This window comes from Engystomops pustulosus, chromosome 2 (genome assembly GCF_040894005.1).
Source record: "Engystomops pustulosus chromosome 2, aEngPut4.maternal, whole genome shotgun sequence".
Classification (NCBI taxonomy): Eukaryota; Metazoa; Chordata; class Amphibia; order Anura; family Leptodactylidae; genus Engystomops; species Engystomops pustulosus.
The window spans coordinates 134,962,790-134,981,611 of record NC_092412.1 but is presented as its reverse complement, the minus strand read 5'-3'; the positions used below and the strand labels follow the sequence as shown (position 1 = coordinate 134,981,611).

Sequence of the window (18,822 nt, the reverse complement as noted above, 5' to 3'; positions counted from 1 at the left end):
AGTTTAAACTTACACCGACTGCGCTAGTTGAAGGTGTTTTGTGTGTGTTATTAGATTTATTTTTATTGGTATTATACAGGGGCATGAGCAACTTTTTCATCACTTTTTATAAAATGTTATTATTTATTACAAAAACATAGTGGGGCAAATTTATCAGGGCCTCTGTGCCACATCAGCTAAATAAATGTTTATTGCTAGCAATTGCAATTATTTGCCCCAATCCACCTCCTTCACACCAATGTTGCATGAAGGGGGGGCGTGGCCGGGAGTGGGCCAGCGTGGGGCGTGACTGTTCCTGCGCCGGCACAGTCGCTGCGCAGCTCCCTGCTCAATAAATCAAGGGACTGAAGACTCTTCATGTATCGCGCTGTGAAAATGTAGCGGCGCACGAGCGCCGGTGTATGATAGGTATACCCCAGAATTTTTATGTAATTTGGTTTTTACAGCATTTACTAAACAGTCTGAGTAAATAATTATCTCTATAGATCACAAATGCAGAAATACCAATTATGAGGTTATTTTACTAGATTTTTTTAATCAAATTAAAATGAACAGATGGGATAGCTTCAATACAGCTAGAATACACTGCAATATTATGGTATATCAGCGTATTATTGCTGTCAGAGTAACGCTGAAAGGTATTACATATGGACCTGCCACCAGTGCTTATTTTGCTCCAGAAGCACTGACATTGTTTTATGACAAAAACACAAATCAAAGGCATCAGTTTCTTCAACTTCTTGATGATACAGGACAAAATAGATTGTCCAAATTAGCGGGCCGTTGTCAATATGCAGCAAGGAACTGACAGTGGAACTGTAGCAGGAGACAGGCTATAAGGGAGGTCTTTCCTTGCCGGACAGTTTAACCCCTTACCTGCCGCAATCAAGCACGATTGTGGAAGCTAGGAAGGAGATAGAGGGTGTTCCCTTTGTAATTCCCCGACCTCCCCCGACAAGATTTGGGGGGTTTCCATGACTGAGGTCAGATGAAGACCTCTCTGTCTGGCATGATCGGTGGCCAATTAAGCCCAATCCAAGACTAGGTTTAATAGGCTAACTTCCAGATAAACACTGACAGATACAATACAATACATTTGTCACGGGTGCTCCCGAAATCCCTGTCTCGGATCGCGGGTGCACCCGGGCCTCCCCGGGGTCAGGTGGCCGGCTTCTCTCACCTTCCCCGGCTCCCGCGGCGTCCTCTGCTGCTCCCACGGCTCGGCGCGCGTGTCCCCGTCTCCTAGGTTTAAGGGCCAGTGCGCCATTAATTGGCGCTGGCCATTTAGCTAATTATATATAAGCCTGCCTCTTTCTGCAAGCCATTGCCGGATCTTTGTGTCCCACAGCCTGAGAGAAAGCTATTCTGCGATTTGCCTGCGATTCCTGCGTTTCTGTGTCTTCTGCGTTCATGTGTCTTCTGCGTTCCTGTGTCTCCTGTGTACCTGACCTCCTCCGTGTTCCAGTGTTACCTGACCTCCTCCGTGTTCCTATGTTACCTGACCTCCTCCGTGTTCCTGTGTTACTTGAGCTCCTCCGTGTTCCTGTGTACCAGTGTTCCTCCGTGCTGCTGTCCTGTGTGCTGTGTTCCCGTACCCTCCTGCTTGGACCTCCTGTTGCTGACTGTGGACCGGACTCTGACATTGCACCTCTGCCCCCTGCCCTGACCTTGTGCCTGGACTTCGACCACGAGATTGTCTGCTGTCTCTGTACTTCTACCTTGGCCGCCACTACAGACAAGTCACGCCTGAGGAACGACTTGGTGGTACCACGCCGCAGCCTGTCTAACCCGCCTTGCGGCGGGCTCTGGTGAAAACCAGGTACCACTTAGACTCCCGTCCCAGGTAGTGGCTTGTGTCATCATCTGCAGTGGTCCAGAGGATCCACACCTGCAAGCCTGACAGTAAGATCCGGCCATGGATCCCGCCGAGGTTCCATCTCCTAGCAAGCCAGACCTCGCTACTATTGTGATCCACCAGTCCCGGCAGATTGCTGCACAGCGTGATCAGCTGGAGCACGTCACAGCAATGCTGCAACAACTGTTAGCCAACCAGCAACAGCAACAGGTTCCTGAGGCTGCTTCAACGACTCCGCTACCGACTAATCTGCCTGCCGTTGAACCTAGAATGCGGTTGTCCATGCCCAATAAGTACGATGGCGATCCCAAGATGTGCAGGAGCTTTATTTCTCAGTGGTCCTTGCACATAGAACTTATGCCGACTCAATTCTTTTCGGAGCGATCCAAGGTGGCATTTATAATCAGCCTTCTCTCCGGGAAAGCCCTGGCCTGAGCTACTCCTCTCTGGGATAGGAACGACCCAGTTACAGCATCTCTGGCAGCCTTCTTATCTGAATTCCGGTCCGTATTTGAAGAACCGTCTCGGACCTCCTCTGCTGAGTCTGGCTTATTGAATTTGCGTCAGGGGAATTCCTCCGTGGGAGAATATGTGGTCCAGTTCCGTACCTTAGCGTCGGAACTTTCCTGGAACGACGCGGCCTTGTCTGCAGCATTCAAGAAGGGCCTATCCTCTCAAGTCAAGGATGCTCTGGCCATCTTCCCTGAGTAGTCTAATCTCCCTTGCCACCAGGATTGATGTGTGTTTCAGGGAGCGTGCCGAAGAGTCACGTTTTTAGCAACTTCCAGTCCGTCCACGACACCTTCCCCGTCTAGTTCCAGCTTTCCAAAGACCTTTCCAGCCTCCAGTCGTACCACCTGCTGAGGAGTCTATGGAGGTGGACAGGGCCAAATTGTCACCACAGGAGCGTATCAGAAGACGTCAGGGACACCTCTGTCTCTATTGCGGCAGTCCTGAGCATTTCCTTGCGTCTTGTCCTATCCGACCCAAACATCCGGGAAACGCCAGCACCTAGGGTTCTTGGGAGAAGCGTCCCTAGGTGTAAACAGTGCTTCTCCACGCTTGTTGATTCCAGTGCTTCTAAGCGTTGGCTCCAGTAACCAGACCCAGGTCTCAGCTTTCTTAGACTCCGGCTCCACTGGGAATTTCATGGATGCTGCATTGTGCCACGCACCCGTTCCTTAATTGGAAGACGGGAGAAGCCTCTGAAGAATCTTCCAGCATGCTACCGAGACTACACCGATGTTTTTTCTGAAAAACAAGCGGAGGTCCTGCCTCCACACCGCCCCTATGACTGTCCCATTGACCTGCTGCCCGGTATCTCTCCTCCACGAGGACGAGTATACCCGTTGTCGGTGCTTGAGACCGAGGCTATGTCTGCCTACATTAAGGAGAATTTGCAAAAAGATTTCATCCGGAAGTCTTCTTCTCCCGCTGGTGCTGGCTTCTTCTTTGTATCCAAGAAGGATGGCTCCCTTCGTCCGTGTATAGATTACCGCGATCTCAATAAAGTCACGGTGAAAAACTGCTACCCGTTACCTCTCATCACCGAACTCTTTGACCGACTACGGGGTGCCAAGGTTTTCACCAAGCTCTGCAATGCTCCAGCTGTTTTTCAAGAATTTGTTAATGACATCTTCAGAGAGTTACTCTATTCTTGTGTCATAGTCTACCTGGATGACATTTTGGTGTTTTCCCCAGATCTTCAGTCTCACCAGATCCATGTCCGACAGGTCCTCAGGCGCTTAAGGTCCAACCGTTTATATGCCAAACTTGAGAAATGCTTATTTCACCAGAGTAGTCTTCCGTTTCTGGGATATGTCATTTCTGATAAAGGCCTTCAGATGGATCCTTCCAAGTTGAAAGCAGTACTTCTGTGGCCTCACCCAGTGGGATTACATGCCATACAGAGATTTTTGGGCTTTGCCAATTATTATCGACAATTTATTCCCCACTGCTCCTCCCTTGTGGCTCCTATTGTGGCATTGACTAAGAAGACTGCTAATCCGAGACAATGGCCTCTGGCTGCTGAAGACGCCTTCACTAGGTTGAAGTCTGCTTTTGCCTCTGCACCTGTACTCACAAGGCCTGACACGGAAAAGCCTTTCCAATTAGAAGTTGATGCTTCATCCATTGGTGCCGGGGCCGTCCTTACCCAGAAGGGGCCCAAGGGTCGTACCTACATGTGCGGTCTCTTCTCAAGAACGTTCACACCTGCCGAAAGGAATTATTCCATTGGAGATCGGGAACTCTTGGCCATAAAGCTAGCTTTGGAGGAATATCTTCTGGAAGGAGCTCGTCACCTGGTTCATATTTATACCGACCACAAGAATTTCCTGTATCTCCAGACTGCTCAGCGTCTAAATCCTCGTCAGGCTCGTTGGTCTCTTTTCTTCTCCCAATTTGATTTTCTCATACATTTCGGCCCTGCAGAGAAGAACATTAAAGCCGATGCTCTTTCTCGTGCTTCAGATGTGGTTGGTGAAGATCCTGCTCCTAGTCATATTGAACCTCCGGAACGGCTGCTTCTTGCTGCTCCAGTAGACCTCCGGCAGCTGCCACCAGGCAAGACATATGTTCGACCTGCCCTATGTAGGAGAATTCTGACTTGGGGACATTGCTCTCGTGTGGCTGGAAACCCTGGAGTACAGCGTTCAATAGCCCTCATCTCCCGTTACCATTGGTGGCCAGACCTGGCCAAAGATGTGCGAGATTTCGTGGGCTCCTGCATTTCCTGTGCTTGTAACAAACCATCACGCCTCAAACCTGCTGGTCTCCTGATGCCGTTGCCAATGAATACTGTCATCTGGGTGGTAACCGACCGGTTCTCAAAAATGTCCAATTTTGTTCCATTGCCTGGTCTGCCGTCTGCTCCGCGCCTCACCAGCCTATTCTTCATGCACATCTTTCGGCTGCATGGACTTCCGTTGCACATTGTTTCGGATCGAGGGGTTCAGTTTGTCTCTCGCTTCTGGCGATCTCTGTGTAATCCGCTAAAGGTGAAACTGGACTTCTCTTCTGCATACCATCCGCAGTCTAATGGACAGGTAGAGAGAGTCAACCAAACTCGCGGGTGCACCCGTGCCTCCCCGGGGTCTGGCTTCTCTCACCTTCCCCGGCTCCCGCGGCGCCCTCTGCTGCTCCCGCGGCTCGGCGCGCGCGTCCCCGTCTCCTAGGGCGCGCGCGCTGGCTCGCTAAGATTTAAAGGGCCAGTGCGCCATTAATTGGCGCTGGCCATTTAGCTAACTATATATATAAGCCTGCCTCTTCCTGCAAGCCCTTGCCGGATCTTTGTGCCTCACAGCCTGAGAGAAAGCTATTCTGCGATTTGCCTACCTACACACAAAATTTATATTGTCGTATCCTTAGCAACCTTGGACAAGCAGATATTACATTATTCTACGCATATTGTGAAGGGTGTAAAAATAAAAAACAAATTAAAAATTGCAATTTTAGGGCTTCCCATCTCCCAAAAATATGTAATATAAGACATCAAAATGTCAGACGTACCCTACAATAGTACCAATCTAACCGTTACCTTTAAACAAAACCTAATTATCTTCCCTTGATTGAAGTATAAAGATGTCATAGCTCTCAAAATATAACCACACATGGGCAAATGTGGTTTCCTTTAAAAAGTGGTTTATTTGCTAAGGTATTAAAACATAAGAAAATTTGGACATTTTCGGTGTCTCCTTAATTGTACTAACCTACAAAATTATTTTATCATGTTAACTATACTGTACAGTGAACTATGTAAAAGATTTAACTAAAAAACAAGCAAAAAAGTTGTTTTGTACTGTTCTGCTGAAGGAAATTTTTGCCATAAAAATTAACCCATTGGAAAATACAAATCTTACTGTAAAAACAAGCCCTGATATGCCCATGCCGGCTAAAATTAAAAAGTTCTGTCTTTTCTGGAATTTGAGAATGAAAAAACGAAAAAAATCATCTTGGCCTCAATTCTCTATGGCTGGTGCTGGAAAGCTTCAGCCTATTTGATGGGAAGCTGCTTCAAATTCCATCACACAGCAGGTAGAATATGGAGGTCTGCTAAAGTTGTCACATCAGCTAAGGGCACCATTAAGCAAACTCCTCTTTGGAGCAATACTATTCCCCCACATCTACACAGTCTACTTGATGGTCAGCTCTGGTCAGAGTTGGGGACATTGGGTGACCTATATAAAAATTATATCTTGCTCTCTTTTGATGACCTATGGGGAAAGTATGATATACCTTTTAGCCAATTTTAAAAATATCTGCAGCCCAATTTCCAGGCCCCCGATTTTCATATATAAGTACCCATTGATAGGGGTGATCCGATCTCAGGGCCTAGCTGGGATTATCTCCCTGATATACTCCCATTTAATTAATGTTAGAGCCGCTTCTGTCCCATTACCAGCAGTTGAGAGACGGAAATCCCTAATGCCACACCTTAATGCAGATATGCTGATTGAGTTGTGTTGTGTAATTTCATCTTTCTGTGTCCCACGCTGTAAATAATAATATGACAACTGCATATCATCCACAAAAGTTACTTTACCCATTTGTTTATTTAGGATGAAGCGCATAGCCTCTCCAGAGTGTGATAGGTGTTATTATTTTCCTGATGATTTCCACCATATGATATGGGAATGCCCGGTCCTCCTGAAATTTTGAAAAGAGGTTCCCTCTCTTTTGTCATTGGTGCTACAGAAACCTTAGTAGATGAAAAGGTCCAGACACACCATGACAGGATATTCCTTAGAGAGAGTCTGTTTCTATCTAGGAAGACTATTGTGTTACGTTGGATAGACCCAAGACCCCCTGGTACTGTAGCAGTATGGGGAAGGGACTAGTCAATTCTGTCATACCATAAGAAAAACGGGGCTACAAACATAGAAAACACTGGCTAAATTTTACATGGTATGGAAAAAATGGTGTAACTCCCCTGTTATGGCGCTTGAGATCTCTCCTCGACACTTAGAGATTTCCTCTAATATGCAAGTTCCCCACTACAACCCCCTTGGCTTCACGTGTCTCCCACTTCTACTTCTAAAGGTAAGTTTTTATACTGTAATAATTGCTCAAGAAACATCTCTCTAGCTTAACAATGTTTAATTTGTCTTAACCCTGATAATACTTTAACAGTAGCATGTTATTTTGTGTTTGAGGTTTTAAAATTCAATTATACTTGCTTTACATGAATGAGTTCTCATTCATGAATGATAATTGGTTGTAATTTATTGCACGGGATATATAATAAAACGGAGTTGAGCTGGTGTTTACCTGTTAAAGTGCTACAATGACATCCTGGTGTCTATATCATACTGCAGGCCTTATCATTTCTGTAGATCTGTTGTAAAAGATCATCAGCAAATCTATCATATATTGCAATACTGTAGCATTGAAGTAGGAGTGATTTTTTTAAAAAAATTTAAATTAAATAAAGCCACCTTCTTTTATAGCATTTCCTTTTTTGACTCTTTCATCTTTAAAAATCCATAACTTTTTATTTTTTTTTTGTGCAGAGCTGTAACACCAATAACTTTGTGCAACACCAATAACTTTGCTTCCATTTTGCGGACAGTGCAAACTTTTGATGACTTTTTATTAAAACTTTTCTATGTTACAAAAAAGTGCTATTTCGGACAATTGGGCGGTATTTTCCCTTACGGGGTTCACTGCTTGGAATAACTACTTTTATTTGATAAACTGAGGTTTTATGATTTTATTTGTTGGTTTTTATATCACACTAGGGGGTACCATATATACTCGAGTATAAGCCGAGACCCCCAATTTTACCACCAAAAACTGGGAAAACCTATTGACTTGAGTATAGGCCGAGGGTGAGAAATGAGTTGGTCTCCCAGTATATAGCCAGCCAGCCCCTGTAGTATATACCCAGCCCCCAGTAGTATATAGCCAGTCAGCACCCTCTAGCATATAGCCTGCCAGCCCCTTCAGTATATAGCCACCCCCCAGTAGTATTGTCACATCTGCGCCTGCTGTCTCCTCTATCCGTGCTGGTAGGATTAGGAGACACTGAGTTTTACGTCATCCTGCAGTCTGAACTAGGTTCTATCTGACCTGATGTCTGCCACTCCCCTCACTGATTCTGTCTTGCATGAGTTAACACTGTGGATCTGTAATTGCTTGCTCCTTCCATCTGTGGCAGGGCCTAGGTTCCCTATAAGTGTCCAGTTTAGCTTTGACTCCTTGCTGGTCAAACTGCTATCTTGCCGTGTTCACTTGCTGGGCTTCTCTTGCATTCTCTAGTTCTGGTCTCTGATCTCTTGCCTGTGTCTCGACTACTCTATTTGGATTGTTATTTGGTTACTGTATTTCCCGATGTTGCTGAATCGGATTGTATAACTTGCCTTATTGTGTTTGTTTATCTGTATTGTTACACGTTCACACCTTACCCAGGGAGGGAACGTCGCCCAGTTATTGGCCTCTGTTTAGGGGGGACCCAATAAGTAGGTAAAGACAGACTGGGGGTCTCAGTGCCAGGGATCACTGTCCTTGTTTGTGTCCTGCCCTTACAAGTATACAGCAAGCCAGCCCCTAGTAGTATAAAGCCAGCCCCCAGTAATATATAGCCAGCCAGCGCCAAGTAGTGTATAGCCAGCCCCCAGTAATATATAGCCAGCCCCCAGGAGTATACAGCCAGCAAGCCCCCATGTATTATACAGCCAGCCCCATTTAGTATACCGCCAGCCAGCCCCATGTAGTATACAGTAAGCCAGCTTACAGTTTGCCAAGCACATAAAAAAAAAAAAAAACTTACATACTCTCCCTTTGGCGCCCCGATGCCTGTCGTGGCTCCAGGTGGCTCATCTTTGGTCTTCTCTCCGCTGATTTGCCGGCAGAGACGCATCCACACGATTTGCCAGCTGGCGCACAATATGACGTCATCAGCGGCAACTCCGCCGCGCTCATAGTGTGCGCTGGCTGGCAGATCGCGTGTCTGCCTGCTAATACAGCACAGAGAAGACCAAAGAGGAGCCGCGCCGAGGATCGGGAGTCGCGCCAAGCATCGGGGCGCCGGAGATTGAGTATAAAAGTTTTCTCTTTTTTAATTGACTTGTGTATAAGCGAGGTGAGGTTTTTCAGCACAGCTTATACACAAGTATATACGGTAATTGGAATTTTTTTCTTTCATTTTTATTTTTACTCCTTTTTAGACCCCCCCAAAGGGTACTTTAACCTGATAGCTGTTATAGATCCTGCCAAACGACAGACCTTGGAGTCTCATACACAAACCAGGCTGCCATGGCAATGGATCACCTTTTCCCACATACATCACACCGCTGGTTTACACCTGCAATCGTTGTCGGCACTGATAGCGGGTGGCAGAGGTGGGTGTTGGCTGCATAATGCACCCACCATATATGCAGAGGGCTAAATCCATGAGCCCTCTCCATACATCCTTTATGGCATTATGACATACCGTATATACTCGAGTATAAGCCGACCCGAGTATAAGCCGAGACCCCTAATTTTACCACTAAAAACTGGGAAAACCTATTGACACGAGTATAAGCCGAGGGGGGGAAATGCATTGGTCACAGCCATCCTGCCCCCTTAAGTATACAGCCTGCCCAGCCTTCCCCCAGTAGTATACAGCCTGCCCAGTCTGCCCCCTTAAGTATACAGTCAGCCTAGCCTGCCCCCTTAAGTATACAGCCAGCCCAGCCTGCCCCCTTAAGTATACAGCCAGCCCAGCCTGCCCCTTAAGTATACAGCCAGCCCAGCCTGCCCCCTTAAGCATACAGCCTGCCCCCAGTAGTATACAGCCTGCCCAGCCTTCCCCTTTAAGTATACAGCCTCCCCTCTTAAGTATACAGCCTGCCCAGCCTGTCCCCTTAAGTATACAGCCTGCCTAGCACTAACAAAAAAAAATAAACTTATATACTCACCCTCCGGTGGCCCCAATACACAGCGCTGCTCCCCCGATGTCCGCGCTGCTCCCCCGATGTCCGCGCGGGTCATCTTCTGTCTTCTATCTTCCTCTGTCTTCTGTCTTCCTCAGGGCGCCGCCATGTTCTTCCCGCCCGGCTGCTGACCTCATACTATGCGACGGCCAGAGAAGAACATGGCGGCGCCCTGCGGAAGACAGAGGAAGATAGAAGACAGAAGAGGACCTGTGCGGACCTCAGGTGAGCAGCGCTGTGTATCGGGAGTATATAAGTTTGGTTTTTTTTAAAGTGCTGGGCTGCCTATTGACTCGTGTATAAGCCGAGTTGAAGATTTTCAGCACATTTATTTGTGCTGAAAAACTCGGCTTATACACGAGTATATACGGTATATATGTAGATCATAATGCATTAAGAGGGTAATATTACCATCTGCTCTATTGATTTATTCAATTTTATTAAAAGTTTAGTTACACCTTAAATTATGATTCCAATACATCTATGTATGTGTAGTTGGGGTTCACAGCAATAGTTACATCTCAGAAAGATGAACATGGTTGTTTGATTACCAGATGCTTGCAGGTTGTCTGTTTGCCTTGCTCTGTTAGCCTTCTTTGGAGACACTAGCTTATCTTCTGTGCAAATTATTACATCATCTTCATCGGATATAACCTTATTGGGAGACAGCGAACCAATAGATATTTAGATATTTTCATAATGTCCCAACAGAAAAAAATCTTTAGCAATTTAACAAAATGAAGAAATGCTAAAATAAGTTCACAACCCAAATAAATTGAGAGCTTTTGTATAGCATTGGAAGACATGTCCACCAGAATGCATCCATATCTATAAATATAGATAACTACATGGCATTACGTATACTGAGTTACATTATCGACAGTGTCTGACAGTAAAAGTGTTCTAGTTGAACATGGCAACTAATCAGAGATCGCCTTTCATTTTATTGACTGCTAAGGAAAAATGAAAGCCGAGCTCCGAGTAACAGTTTTGCTCTCAGACACTTGATAAATCTCAGGTACAGTACTGTAACCCATAAATCTCACTCCATTCCTTGTTTGGTTGATGGGCAGAAATTTTATTGATTATTAGATCAGTTTTTGGGATAAATCTATTTACAAATTTACAAATAACATCGCAAAAACATCAGAGACTTTCATGTGTGATTTATGCTGCATTTGCCCCATATTTCACAATTCCTAACAGTGGGTACATCAGTGGAGGGTCACAGCTGGAGGTGGCAGTTCTTCCAGTGACTCAATAGAATAATTATTTTTATGTAACAAAAATGGCATAAAAGTCCTGAAAACTTATAGACTCATCTCTGTAACCCAAAAAGATGAAACTGAAATATAATTATAATGAGATGCCCCACCCATAAGCAATGATTAACCCCTTCATGCCCTCAGCCCTTTTTCGTTTTCATTTTTCATTCTGCAGATTCAAAACTCGATAGCTCTCATACCGATCTGTATGAGGGCTTGTTTCTGCATAGCAAATTGTACTTCTTATTGACAGTAATATTTTATTATATAAATGACATGTACTGATAAGCTGAAAAAAATTCCAAATGTGGTGAAATTGACAAAAAAAACACATTTGCGCTATTTTCTTGTGGGCTCTGTTTTTATGGCATTCAATGGGGGGCATGTATGTTTATTTTCTTTGTGTGTGTGTGTTTTGCCATCGTTTCTCAAGTATAACTTTGCCTACACTTTTGGCAGTGTGTTTTATATATCTTTATTTTCCAGATGTTCCAAGCAACTTTTCACTTATGTATCACTTTTCTTGCTTACTTTTGCAACTGGTCTGCACCTGGTTCAGGCAGGTGCATAGGAAGGATATTTTTCTTAGACCTTATTTTAACATGTAAATTGGAATTAGTTGACATGCTTTAACCCCTACGCGCTCCTGGATGTTATAATCTGTCATATTGAGTGCTTATATAGCTCACCATGGCGCACTATAACGTCCCCTCTCTTGGAGCACACTGTAAGCACTAACAGTGACCGGGAGGGGGAGGTCAGCTGGGACAGATAGCTGACATTCCCCGCTTGCAGACAATGGACCGCTCGCTTCTATTGGTCCATTGTCTGCGATCGCTGTGACAGCTGTTTCTATACAGAACCGCTAGTCGCAGCATCAGAGCCAGTACAGACAGTGTCCGGGAGCCTACACTCTCCAGTCACTGGCAATGGACCAGTAGCAGCAGTCCACCGCCGACGATCACTGTAACAAGTTGTTCTACACAGACCCATCTGTCAGAGCAGAAAATGGAGAGATCGGTGCCTGATAGTGTACTGTCTGCCCCTCAGGTGAAAAAGCACCTTATAAACCCCTGATCACCCCTCTTTGTGTCCCTAGCACCTCCATAAGGGAGAGTTCTCTTCCTTTTTTTTTTTTTCAAAATCTAAACTAAAAAAGGCTAAGCTAAGGTGCATTATCTTCAATTTGTTGCGTTAGTTACTTAGTTTCAGTGCGTTGTCAATTCATCGTGCTAGTAACTTAAAGGGGTATTCTCGTCTGGGCATTCACATTCAGTTTGATAAATCTGCCATATATAAACATTTCTTCAATTGGATGTTATTAAAAAAAATGTTCCTTTGTGAAGATAATTTCTCATAAATGTAGCCATGTTGTCCCTTAGAAACGAGATAGCGTCCCCGGATACGGCCACCTCTGCTGAAGGGATTGCACAAAGAAACAAAAAGTTTTTGTATATGAAATGTCCGGGAGTTACTGCAGGTCCCACAGCCGTCCTGTGGTAATGAATGCTGAAGCCACGTAGTCAGGCAGGACTCAATAGCGCATGTCTGGCCACTGCTGCCAAAATGTGAGGTGGTAGTAACCGAGGAAGCTATCTCGTTTCTAAGGGACAGAATGCCTACATTTATGAGAAATTATCTTCACACAGGAACATTTTTTTTTAAATAACATCCAATTGAAGAAATGTTTAGAAATGGAAGATTAGTGAAACTGAATGTGAATGCCCAGACGAGAATACCCCTATAAGTGTCAGTGCGTCAATTTGTTGCGCTAGTTACTTAGTGTCATTGCGCTGTCAATCTGTCACGTTAGTTACTTAGCGTCAGTGCATCCTCAATTTGTAGCGTTAGTTACTTAGTGTCAGTGCGGCATCGTCACTAGTTATTTAGCGTCGCTATAGGTCGATAATCTCTTGTTACTGTCAGTTAGCTGTATCATTTGTTAGTTTGTTACAGTCAGTTTGTCAGTGGTTGAGTGCGTTAGTCAGTGTCTATAAGTGTTTAAAAAATGTCAGTGGGGGCGTGGCTTGGACATGGCGGAGTGAGGACGCTCACCTCAGGAGCTCCTCGCTGACAGGCGCCATTACTGGCTTCGGAGCGCCGTTCCACGCTCTGCAAGATGCCACACAGGAGGGGAAGGAGCACAGCACGCACCAGGGACGCAGAAACCCCGAGTTCAGCCCCGACACCGAGCCTGGAGCGATTCCGGCGCCAGCCACGAGACGGACCGGAGCCCCAGACCAGGACCAAAATGGCGCCAGCTCCCGCGACAAGCCGCATGTTGGATGGTGCGGCCGGAGGTGCCACACATACAGCGGCGCCCGCCGCAGAAAATCACCCCGGCTCCTCGGAATGGCCGCCGGCACCCCTCTCACAAGGTCAGACCGACACAGGCCCGCAGCCTACCCCAGAGGGGGCCCACAAACAGAGCAACACCTGGCCACAGGGCACTGATATTGGGAGAGGGGAGGTCAGTGTCCCCCTGACTCCATATGAAAGTCAACCCTCCCCACAAAATTTAGAACCTGGCCCTGCTTCCAGTCCTGAATAGATAAGCCCACAGAGTAGCCCCCAGAGAGGCCTATCACCCTCAAGTAACACCACACACAGGGGCACAATTCATTCTGAACTCCAGCTGCTCAGAGAGCTTATACAGGCCCTCCCGACAAGGCAGGACTTAGATTCTGTGATCCACAGAGTAGAGGCCTCACACCAACAGGCACTAGTGATAATCAGGGAAGACCTGGACATGCTGGCACAACCCGTACTGAGAACACTGAAAGCACCACTACCTCCTTAATTGACAGTTTCTGCTCTTGAACAAGAAGCTAGTAACTCCAGACTCCACATGCAACACCTGGCGCTGTTCCTAGACGATCAGGAAAATAGAGGAAGGCGGAATAATGTGCGTATTAAAGGCCTCCCGGAAAATCTTCCTAATGACAATCTACTAGGAAAAGTATCTTCCATTTTCAACAAACTACTAGGTCGCCCGCCAACTGCAGACCTGCCTATGGACCGGATACACAGAGTATCAAAGATGTCAGTCACAGATCCCTCCCTACCCAGGGATTTACTTTGCCGCCTCCACTACTTCACTGACAAAGACAAAGTGATTCGTGCAGCCTGGTCTGAAGGCGTCATTCGAGTGGACGGAGCCGAAATACACATCTATCCAGATGTTTCAGCGCTTAAATTTACTGCCTGCTGGTCTACAAGCTCCGCTACTGTACTTCTACGCTTCCCACTCACCACTCATAGGTGATCCCTTGGGTACACACCTGGGATACAGGGGTATACCCCACCGTTGTTCACACTTACACTTACCCTTTTGACTCCTTCCCTCTGCCACTTATTACCCACACCAGACACATCCCTTTACCCTAATCCTTCCCCCTCCTCCACCTGAACTACTGACCTCATACATTCTCCCCTACCTTCCTTACCCCATAACTGATGACGGGCATGCCTCGACCGGGGGGAACCCCATGCACCTTGACTATAGGCTCTCTTTATGCAAAAGGTCTTCATAGTCCCGAAAAACGGTCCATCCTTTTTAACCTGCTCAAACGCAGAAAGATGCATGTGGCTTTCATTCAACAAACACACCTTACTGAAACACGACCATATAATTTTAAGAATAACTGGTTCCCACACTCCTACCACAGCTATACTGATGATACCAGATCCAGAGGCACCTCTATTCTCTTGTCAAACTCACTTCAGTGGACATTTCTAGACTCTCGAAGTGATGGGGCTGGTCGGGGGATTATGGTTAAAGGTACAATAGCAAAGAGCCTCTACACTTTTGCTTCATTATACCTCCCAAATACAGGACAGGCCAGGCCGTATGCTCCTTCCTTGACATGATTGACGAATTTGCTGAGGGAACGGTAATAATTGGCGGTGACCTTAGCACAGCTCAAGGACAAGGACTTTACCTTCTACTCCTCAACACACGACAATTATTCAAGACTAGACTACCTATTCTTACGACACAGAGACCTCGGTCTACTTCAAAGGGCCACGATAGATAACATCACCTTCTCTGATCATGCCTTGATTTCCATTACCATAGCACTCCCAAACTCCTCAGATTTTCAATGGCAGTGGAAACTCAATGCCTCCCTCCTGGAAGACCCACTAGTCCTAGAAGAGCTAAAGGGCTCGATTATTTGTTATTTCGACAGAACCCTGACAGAAGGGATTGCGTGGGAGGGATATAAGTTCAACGCCCGTAGCATTCTAATAACACACGGTAGCCGTCGCAAGAAAGAAAGGGCGCAAGCAATAGCTGACCTCTTAGAACAGATTAGGAGACTGGAGCACTTACACAAGAGAACTCTTACACCTGACACTAGGACTGCCCTATTATCTGCTAGGGAATCGCTGCGGACCCTGCTTATCGACAAAGACAAGGGAACTTTGGCAAAATGCAGGAGACACTTTTATGAGTACAGCAACAAATGTGGTAGGACCCTTGCCAGAGCCCTGAGAGAGCAGAGAACCCACACTTTTGTCCCCAAAATCACCTCCCCGACAGGAACGACCCTACACCTTAGCCAAGACATTGCAGCTACTTTTAGAGATAATTACCAATCACTGTACAATCTAGATCAGACATCTCAAAGATCTAGGGAAGAACTCAGGCGAAAGATGCGATCCTATATCACAGAGTTGGGCTTACCCACTCTAACTAATGAAGAGGCAGAAGCACCTGAGGCCCCTATAACGGACATAGAGTTCAGAAACGCCCTAAAAGAGACACAGACAGGTAAGGTCCCTGGCACGGATGGCTTCTCCCTACAAGATACTAGCTAAACAACTCGAGCCTCATTGGTTGGCAGCATTTAATGCGGTTGCTGATGGCGCTCCCCTTCCCAGGGAGGCACTACATGCCACAATCACAGTCATACCCAAACCAGGCAAAGATGTTACCCTATGTTCCAGCTACCGACCGATATCGTTGTTGAACCAAGACCTTAAAGAGAACCCGTCATGCAAAATAACCCCCCTAAACTAAATATATTTTCATAAACTGCCATTAGAGAGCATTGCCTCTATCCCTTTATTGTCCCTCTACATGCCTGTAAACCTAAGCAATGAGGTCCTAAAGCTGTATGCAAATGACCTGTGAAATGTCCAATGAAGCATTAGCATATTCAAGCTGTCCACTCTATTCATGAGTGGGAGGCACAGCCACACCCCCAGTGCATGACTGACAGCCTGTGTAATGATGTGAGGCTGTATAATGATGTGCTTCCTGGTCCTGGCGCCCCCTGCAGCCTGTGTGTGTATAGGAGAGATACAACAGGCAGCCATGTTACAGCAGAACATGTCAGATTCATGTGTAGCTGATGTCTGTGTCTCTCACCTGTATATTAGGAGGATGCAGCATGTCAGCAGATGCAGCGCACACACTAGCCATGCTTTACTATACATTACACACAGACATGAACAGGGGGAGGAGAGGGGAGGGGAAACAGGGGTGACATCACTGCCTCTGACCATGTGACCAGCCTCATTTACATGATAAAAAATAGATGATTTTACAATGAATAATGTATGAAATAACTAGATAAAGGCTGGGATGGGATCCTTGTGAGCTGCTCCAACAGGTAGAGGTGACAGGACTAGTGGCAGAGACCTGATGACAGGTGTCCTTTAAACTATTTTCCAAAGTATTGGCGACGAGACTGGCCCCCCTTATGAGACGGACTATCCACTCGGACCAGGTGGCATTTATATTAGGTAGAGAGGCCAGGGACAACACTACAAAGGCTATAAATCTGCTATATAAGGCTCGGCTAGAGAAACTTCCTCTCATGCTTCTCTCAACGGACGCCGAGAAAGCGTTCGATAGAGTCAATTGGTCCTTCACAACTGAGGCGCTCAGACATTTCGGCCTATGTAATCAAATGCTCTCTTGCGTGTTGTCCCTGTACTCCTCCCCGCCCGCTTCTGTCCGGGTGAATGGTCTGCTTTCCAACAGCTTCCGCATCCAAAATGGCTGCCCCCTCTCCCCTTTACTGTTTGTACTGACTCTGGAACCCTTCCTAAGCAAGATTCGAAACAGTCAGGACGTTTCAGGCATCACAACTAGAGGGTCCACACATAAAATTGCAGCATTTGCAGATGACCTGCTCTTCTTCATCTCTAATCCTCAGGTTTCCCTACCTAACCTCATGCGGGAGTTAGATCTCTTCGCCTTATTGACTCATTTTCGTATCAACTGGTCGAAATCTGAAGCTCTTAACGTGTCCATACGTGCCCCCCTGGTGGAAACATTGCGGCCCTCTTTTAGCTTTAAATGGGCCCTAATAAGTATAAAATATCTTGGTATTAACCTACCGGCGGAATTGTCCAAATTATACGCATTGAACTTTCCACCTATCCTCCAGAATATCCAACGAGATTGCTCAAGATGGTCCAAGGGAATCTTTTCATGTTTCGGGAGATGCGCCATTTTCAAGATGAATATCCTCCCACGATTGCTATACCTGTTTCAGGCTATTCCCATTCATCTACCTGTGGCCTTCTTCCGCTCCTAGAACGCTCTCCAACACCGATAAAGCAGCAAGAATAGGCCGCCCCACACTGTTGATGAGGTTTAATGTAGATAAATGTAAAGTTATACACTTGGGCCATGGAAACAAAAAGTATAATTATGTTCTAAACGGTCAATTACTTAGTAAAACTGAAGCTGAAAAGGACTTGGGGGTATTGGTGGATGGTAAACTTAATTTTAGTGACCAGAGCCAGGTGGCTGCTGCTAGAGCAAATAAAATAATGGGATGTATCAAGAGAGGAATAGATTCTCATGATAAAGACATAGTTTTGCCCTTATACAAATCCCTGGTCAGACCACACATGGAATATTGGGGCACATTTACTTACCCGGTCCAGTCGCGATCCAGCGGCGCGTTCTCTGCTCTGGATTCGGGTCCGGCCAGGATTTATGAATGTAGTTCTTCCGTCGTCCACCAGGTGGCGCTGCTGCGCTGAAAGTCATCTCATCGCGCCGGAATGCACCACCTCGAACCAGGTGAAGGTAAGCGCTCCCCAAGCGACACTTTTTCGGTTTTTAAATGCGGCAGTTTTTCCGAATACGTCGGGTTTTCGTTCGGCCACGCCCCCCCATTTCCGTTGCGCGCATGCCGACGCCGATGCGCCACAATCCGATCGCGTGCGCCACAATCCCTGGGCAATTCAGGTACAATCGGCGCAAATCGGAAATATTCGGGTAACACGTCGGGAAAACGCGAATCGGGCCCTTAGTAAATGACCCCCATTGTGTACAGTTTTGGGCACCAGTGTATAAAAAGGATATAGTAGAGCTGGAACGGGTGCAGAGGAGAGCAACCAGGATTATTAGGGGAATGGGGGAACTAGAATACACTGACAGATTAAAAAATTTGGGATTATTCAGTTTAGAAAAAAGACGGCTGAGGGGAGACCTCATTACAATGTACAAATACCTGAACGGACAGTACAAGGATCTCTCCAAAGATCTTTTTATACCTCGGCCTGTGACCAGGACAAGGGGGCATCCTCTATGCCTAGAGGAGAGGCGATTTTACCATCACCATAGACAAAGGTTCTTTACTGTAAGAGCAGTGAGACTATGGAACTCTCTGCCGCAGGAGGTTGTTATGGTGGACTCTATGTACATGTTCAAGAGAGGCCTGGATGACTTTCTGGAGAGAAAAAATATCACGGGTTATGGGGTTAAAACATTTATTTAATTCTTAAAGGTTGGACTTGATGGACTTGCGTCTCCTTCCAG

General features: G+C 46.2%; 1 protein-coding gene across 4 annotated transcripts in view; it reads right to left on the bottom strand.

Moving 5' to 3' along the window:
• The window catches only part of SPOCD1 (SPOC domain containing 1), a 114,869-nt gene that overhangs the window by 73,181 nt on the left and 22,866 nt on the right, over window positions 1–18,822 (bottom strand). For all 4 annotated transcript variants that reach the window (XM_072136614.1, XM_072136611.1, XM_072136612.1 and 1 more), the window contains exon 4: window positions 10,323–10,425. In XM_072136614.1, coding sequence (XP_071992715.1) covers window positions 10,323–10,425 — 103 coding nt within the window. The remainder of the gene's footprint in view (window positions 1–10,322; window positions 10,426–18,822) is intronic.